General features: G+C 30.4%; 1 protein-coding gene across 1 annotated transcript; it reads left to right on the top strand.

The window, feature by feature from the left end:
• Positions 1-4031: 4031 nt before the first annotated feature.
• Positions 4032-7041, top strand: LOC102577574 (1-aminocyclopropane-1-carboxylate synthase 2). Its single transcript, XM_006339567.1, has 4 exons — positions 4032-4362; positions 4470-4601; positions 4687-4847; positions 5847-7041. Exons 1-4 carry the CDS (start codon positions 4192-4194, stop codon positions 6841-6843), a joined length of 1461 nt encoding a protein of 486 aa, XP_006339629.1. The 5' UTR covers positions 4032-4191; the 3' UTR covers positions 6844-7041.
• Positions 7042-7498: the final 457 nt, after the last annotated feature.

Raw genomic sequence — 7498 nt, 5'->3', positions numbered from 1 at the left:
TGGGGGTGGGGGTGGGGTGGGGGGTTCCTACTTTTGGTCACCGTCCCATGCACATGAATCTTGAATTTTCTGATTAATCCTGAGGAATTGGAAGTACATGTACACGTTATCCAAGACAAAAATACACAAACACACTAGTGATTGGTCAGTCGAGTCCTAATTTCCAAACACGTTTTTTTGGTTACCTCCCAAAAAATAGGAATAAGCTATCCCCATATTAAGTAATAATAATGTAATGAAGAAACAACTCGTTTCTTGATCTTACAAGTAATGTCTTCATTTTGGATATCCCTTTATTCAATTATTTGGATTTATAGTATGTTTGACCAAATTTATAAGTTGTTTTAATTTTTTTTTTAAATGTTTAGTTTCAAGATTTTATTGAGTTGTTTAATCAAGGTTTTAGAAGAAAAAAAAAGACATTTTAAAGTATTAGTTGAAGTTGAAATTAAAAAAATTCAAAAGTATTTTTGATACCTTGATCAAACACAAATTATTACTTTAATATAAACAAAAATATATTTTATAATTTTGACAAAAGGTCTTTTAGTCACGTCCTTGTAGGATTACAATTTTTAATTCCATATACAAGGCATATTAGGGTAGAAGGTTAGTAGGGGTAAAGTGTTATCTTCTCTTGCGAAGGTTTTTGTTTGTTAGTACATGTCATAGTACTAGTCGTACCGACCTTGTAGTTTTTGTCATATGTTGTTTTTTGTATTTCGATTATCACACTAATATTTATTTCTTGTTGACTTTACATTGGTTTTCTTATTCACTTCTATGCGTTCTCCGTTGTTTTCTTCTTCTTTTCTTAGGTTTGATGCACTTCATGTGCCAAGGGTTTGCAATCTGCATACACTCTATTATTTCCAAACCCCACTTAGTCAGATTTCACTAGATATGTTATTGTAATCGAACAACTTTACTTTATTCTTTTACGTAAAATTGGATAAATAAATCTAGGCTTTAATTTTTCCTCTATTATGGGAGAAGATTGTACACTTTGGTACAATGCCATGCAATAAACGAGTATGTACTAGTGCATGAATCACTCTGTTCAGAAGTTCAAAACAAGAATGAAGAAAAAGAACTCTGTACCTTAGGCTATTAGTGGTATATATATATATTTAGACTTTCGATCCTCATTGCTTGTCTATGGCTAAAGCGTTAAAGAATTATTCACAATATCTAACACATTTAATGACTATTCAACTACTAGTGACGACGATCTTTTAAAATAAAAGGGAAAATGGTTTGAAAAATATTTTAACTTTGGCCGAAATTGCTGTTACGATACCAAATTTTATGGAGGACCTTTTACCCTTGCACTATTTAATAGTGTATTTTAAAGGTATATATGTAGCCCACGTGGACACATTACTATTTAAAATGATGCAATATTTATGATGTCCACGTAATATACCTTTAAAAATACACTATTTAAATAGTACAGGGGTACAAGGTCCTTTCCAAAAGTTTGGTATCGTAACAACAATTTCGACCAAAGTTGAAGTATTTTTCATTCCCAAAATAAAAATGAAAACTTAAAATTTTGATTAACTTCCTAACGATATTAAGGGATACAGATTTGATTTACGCTAGAAAAGGAAATGATATTACTCAATAATAAATTTGATTTAGAGTATAGCTAGGACTATAATTGTTTTTCATTATCTTTTCCTAAATTTTAATTTAAAAATCATGTTATTATCCTTTAATTTACCTGATGGTGTAAAATAATTTATACACTGATGATGCACAAAATTTAAACTCAATATATATATATATACACACACTTAAGGCTGAGGGCTTAATAGAATCGATGACCTGAAATCATATTTCTATTGTTTCGCGATAGAAATTAGTTATGTCTTCAAATTAGCGATGAATTCCGTGGCAATTTTTTCTATAACTTTTTTCACTTAGCGGGTGTTTGGATTGACTTAAACGTTTGTCAAATCTACTTTAAAGTCAGTTTTTGACTTCTGAAAGTGTTTGACAAATATAAAAATAACTTAAAATAAGTCAAAAATGACTTAAAATAAAGTTAGGAAGTGTTTGGCAAGTTCAAAAATAACTTAAAATAAGTTAAAAACCAAAAGTAGGTCTCCACGACTTTTATTTTTTTACTTAAAAGTCATTTAAGTTTGACTTAACGCTACTCCCTCTGTTTAAAAAAATGACCCACTTTCCTTTTTAGTCTGTTTAAAAAAGAATGACTTTTTTTTTTTTTTTGGCAACATTTTAATTTCAGCTTTCCACGTGGCATGTTAAGGCCACATGATTAAAGGGCAATTTTGTACATTTGATATAACTTTAATTTAGGACTACAAGATTCAAAAAACTTCTTTATTTTCTTAAACTCCGTATCAAGTCAAACTAGGTCATTCTTTTTTAAACGGAGGGCATACTTTTTTTTAAATCAATCCAAATGGGCTCTTATAATGTCGAATGTAAAAGAAATTAATTAACACATTATTTGGAAATGTTAATTATTAAGAGATCCATGATATGTACAAAATAAAAATAACCTACCACCCACAGTAAATATTTAAGTTAACCAAAGTCAAAAAGTTAGTATATTGAATTTTACTAGTCTTGTAACCAATACAATTAGCTTCGAAAAGTCATTGATATATTTTCTATGTGCTGCTTGTTGGGAAACTTCCTGCAAACACAAAGAATGAATGAATTCTCCCACATTTTTATTTTGTAGCTTTAATTCCCTATTTGATACCAAAATATTCTGAGGAAGGAATACAAGCCTAACCAAGACTAGGCCAATTAAGCAGCCCATGATAAGCCTCCATTCAAATGAAAAATCAAAGCACTATATTATTATAGGATACTTGTGAATATATATTGTTCGGTCAAATAGTTTATTAGTATATATGTTATATATAAGTATGTATATTAAGGGCTTGTTTCATCATGTGAGATGAAATAATGATATGAGATGACGAAGTTAGAGTTTTGCTTGAACATGCAATTTAGATTTTTAAGTTGTACTTTTTGTTTATAAACATAAAACTCTATCAAAACAGACTCAATTCTTTATACAATCTTACCAAATAAACAAAAGTTCATAATTACACTATCACAAGACAAATATTCTAAAAAAAATAATTACAACATATTTAATATAATCCTTCCACAGTACAAACAATCTTCTCATGTTGGTAATAATAAATAAAGTAGGGGTTGGTTTTGAAGTAGTAATAAATTTGATTGGTGAGAGTAATGGTTATATCCGATATAAATGATTTAAAGGTTGGTATGAGTAATAATATCAACTAAAATTTTTGTTTACATGTAAAATAAATGGTTAATACATAGAAAATCGTATAATTGAAAATTTCAATCATGAGATGAAATCATACATCCAAACATCTATTTAATATAAAATATACACTATCTATGCAGTATGAACTTTATACATATTTTATAAACTAGATGATTGAATGGTCCGCCAGAAAAAATGCAACACGATAGAAAAGTTCGCTCCACCGCGTAAGATCCTCAAATCAAAATCAACTATGACTATCTCCGCCGCGTAAGATCCTCAAATCAAAATCAACCACGATTACCATCCGCGGTCCATTCTCTTTCTCTTCGTTACCCAGTTCAGGGCAGTAATTATCCCTATTATTTATATATACTACTTGAAAAAGATATAAAGAAAAAATAATTAAATTACCAGTAGTACCATTGTATTCTCAACTTTTTTCTTTCTCACGTGTAGCTTCTAGCTTGAACATGAAATTTCATTTTTAACTTGTCAGACGCAAGCAATTACGACTAAATTAGTCAAATACCCAACATTAAAAAGAATTGGGAAAAAAATAGTAAGAATCGTAGATCTACTTTTTTCTTTTAATGGGTACTTTTATTTTTCAAGATTTTGAACATTAAAATAGACTTTTCTATTTTTATTTTTGTGATGTAATTCTTCTATACGTTAGTTGACATATTCTCATTAAACACTTCAGTCTTTCTCCCTATATATATCCCTCACTCATGCCTTAATTCTCTTACCATAACACAACTACAAGAAACACATAATACTTTTAATACAATTAGTTATTTATTAAAAGTATTTGAAGTTAAGCACTTGTGAGTTGTGTGCATTTTGTTAATTTTCATCTTCTTAATTCTCTTCACTTTTAAACTCATTTAGAAACAAAAAAAATGGGATTTGAGATTGCAAAGACCAACTCAATCTTGTCAAAGCTGGCTACTAGTGAAGAACATGGCGAAAACTCGCCATATTTTGATGGGTGGAAAGCATACGATAGCGATCCTTTCCACCCTCTAAAGAACCCAAATGGAGTTATCCAAATGGGACTTGCTGAAAATCAGGTACTTTAATATATTTGCTTTTCTCTTTGTATTAAAAAAAATAAAATAGATTTTCATAGTTTGACCGAACAGACTATTAATAATTTTCTCTGAAACATCGTTTGCAGCTTTGTTTAGACTTGATAGAGGATTGGATTAAGAGAAACCCAAAAGCTTCAATTTGTTCCAATGAAGGAATCAAATCATTCAAGGCCATTGCCAACTTTCAAGATTATCATGGCTTGCCTGAATTCAGAAGAGTACGTATCGTACTATAGTCAGTTAAATTACACTGATAGTATAAAAATTCGTAAGTATATATAGCTAACGATTTTATATTTGCAGGCGATTGCGAAATTTATGGAGAAAACAAGAGGAGGAAGAGTTAGATTTGATCCAGAAAGAGTTGTTATGGCTGGTGGTGCCACTGGAGCTAATGAGACAATTATATTTTGTTTGGCTGATCCAGGCGATGCATTTTTAGTACCTTCACCATATTACCCAGCGTACGTATTTTTCATTTTATATAATTAAAAAAAACCATCAAATCATTTTGTATTTGTTTATTAGATAAATTGACTTATTTTTAAAATTATTATAAATTTATTTAATTATCCAAAAATATTCATTAAGTGGCTGAATAATATAAATAATTTAGTATACTCACGATGTATATAACTTAATCTACTCAGTTCCTTTGGGGAATTTGTCTTTTTATGTTGGTCGGTTTAACTTTGGGCCATCAGAAGAACATTCTGGTGAATTAATTAATTGATTATTATTATTATTATTAATAATAATAATAATAATAATAATAATAGATGTGTTTGTCATTCTTTTTTAAGACAATGAGAGTTTAATTAGTCTTAATTACGGGATTATCACGCAAGCTCTTTCTTGAATTTTATTATTCTTATATTAAAAGTGATTCATAATATCTTTCTTTAGTGGAATCCAGCTTGTTCGTGAAGCTTTGTATTCACACTTATAAAACAAAAATAAATTCTGGTGGTAATTGATTAAAGAGAGAAATATAAATACTGATAAAAACAATAGTCAAATAGACGAATAAGGAAAAAAATTAAAATACACAAAATACTAAAAAAAGAACTAAGATACAGTGGTCAATTATTGAGAACTTTTTAGAAGAATTGATCCCCACTTTAATTTCTTGCTTGACCCGTGAGTCGTGACTATTGCTTATCGAGGTAAAATGAAATTTCAAACATTAGCAATGACTTGTTAGAGAGTAATTAACACAAGTCAAGATTGTTACTCTTTCTCGTTATCTCATTAGAATTGGTAAAATAATGTCTGACATACCTTTTTTACTTTTATTTATTTTTAGTAAAACGCACTTTATACCGTACTACACTGAAATAAATTAGCTTGGAAAAAAAATTCCCACGTGGGGATGCATGTTACACTAGTCAATTATTGCATATATGTAGTATATATTATTTCTAAGTCCTAACTAACAATATTTTGGCAATTGACTAATGCAGATTTAACAGAGATCTAAGATGGAGAACTGGAGTACAACTTCTTCCAATTCACTGTGAGAGCTCCAACAATTTCAAAATTACTTCAAAAGCAGTAAAAGAAGCATATGAAAATGCACAAAAATCAAACATCAAAGTAAGAGGTTTGATTTTGACCAATCCATCAAATCCATTGGGTACCACTTTGGACAAAGACACACTGAAAAGTCTCTTGAGTTTCACCAACCAACACAACATCCACCTTGTTTGCGACGAAATCTACGCAGCCACGGTCTTTGACACGCCTCAATTCGTCAGCATAGCTGAAATCCTCGATGAAAAGGAAATGACTTATTGCAACAAAGATTTAGTTCACATCGTCTATAGTCTTTCAAAAGACATGGGGTTACCAGGATTTAGAATCGGAATCGTATATTCTTTTAACGATGACGTCGTTAATTGCGCTAGAAAAATGTCGAGTTTCGGTTTAGTGTCAACTCAAACGCAATATTTTTTAGCCGCTATGCTATCGGACGAAAAATTCGTCGATAATTTTCTGACAGAAAGTGCGATAAGGTTAGCTAAAAGACACAAACATTTTACCAATGGACTCGAAGAAGTGGGAATTAAATGCTTGAAAAATAATGCGGGGCTTTTTTGTTGGATGGATTTGCGTCCGCTTTTAAGGGAATCGACTTTCGATAGTGAAATGTCGTTATGGAGAGTTATTATAAACGACGTAAAGCTCAACGTCTCGCCTGGATCATCATTTGAATGTCAAGAGCCAGGGTGGTTCCGAGTTTGTTTTGCGAATATGGATGATGGAACGGTGGATATCGCGCTCGCGAGGATTCGGAGGTTTGTACGTGTTGAGAAAAGTGGAGATGAATCGAGCGCGATGGAAAAGAAGCAACAATGGAAGAAGAATAATTTAAGACTTAGTTTTTCGAAAAGAATGTATGATGAAAGTGTTTTGTCACCACTTTCCTCTCCTATTCCTGCCTCACCACTAGTTCGTTAGGACTTAATTAAAAGGGAAGAATTTAATTTATGTTTTTTTATATTTGAAAAAAATTTGTAAGAATAAGATTATAGAAGGAAATCTAGGAGGAGTATTTTCAGAAATAGTTGTTAGCGTATGTATTGACAACTGATCTATGTACTTTGACATCATAATTTGTCTATCTAATTAATGAAATGTAAAAGTAAAGTTATGTTATGAGTTATGACTCTTATAGATTCCTTTAATTTCTTGGACTTTTATGAGTTATTATTACGGTATTAAATTTCATGTATTATATTCCCCATATATATGATACTTCTGTATATTTTATTGGGAAAATGAAATACAGTACTTGTTTGTGGGAAATATTGATTCCAAGTGGTCAAGTAGAAATGGATAGTTACATTACATGATTTCATAGATCTTTGTATGTATTATATGACTCGAGGGTCTATCAGGAACAACCTGTCTACCTTTAAAAGTAGAGGCAAGGCTTTGTACACTTATGGAATTATACATGATATATATATAACATGGATACTACAATATATCCTCAAATTGGATGTATGTGTATTGAAAAAATAGTGTGGTGTGCAAGTATTCCTCATTGATTAGAAAAAAAAAAGTCCTCTTCAATTATTATATTAACACTAAAGAAAACGGGAAAGTCTCC

The sequence above is a fragment of the Solanum tuberosum genome, unplaced genomic scaffold, assembly GCF_000226075.1.
Source record: "Solanum tuberosum cultivar DM 1-3 516 R44 unplaced genomic scaffold, SolTub_3.0 scf00010, whole genome shotgun sequence".
In the NCBI taxonomy this organism is placed as follows: Eukaryota; Viridiplantae; Streptophyta; class Magnoliopsida; order Solanales; family Solanaceae; genus Solanum; species Solanum tuberosum.
The sequence above is the reverse complement of the archived record's forward strand: the minus strand, read 5'-3'. Positions and strand labels throughout refer to the sequence as shown.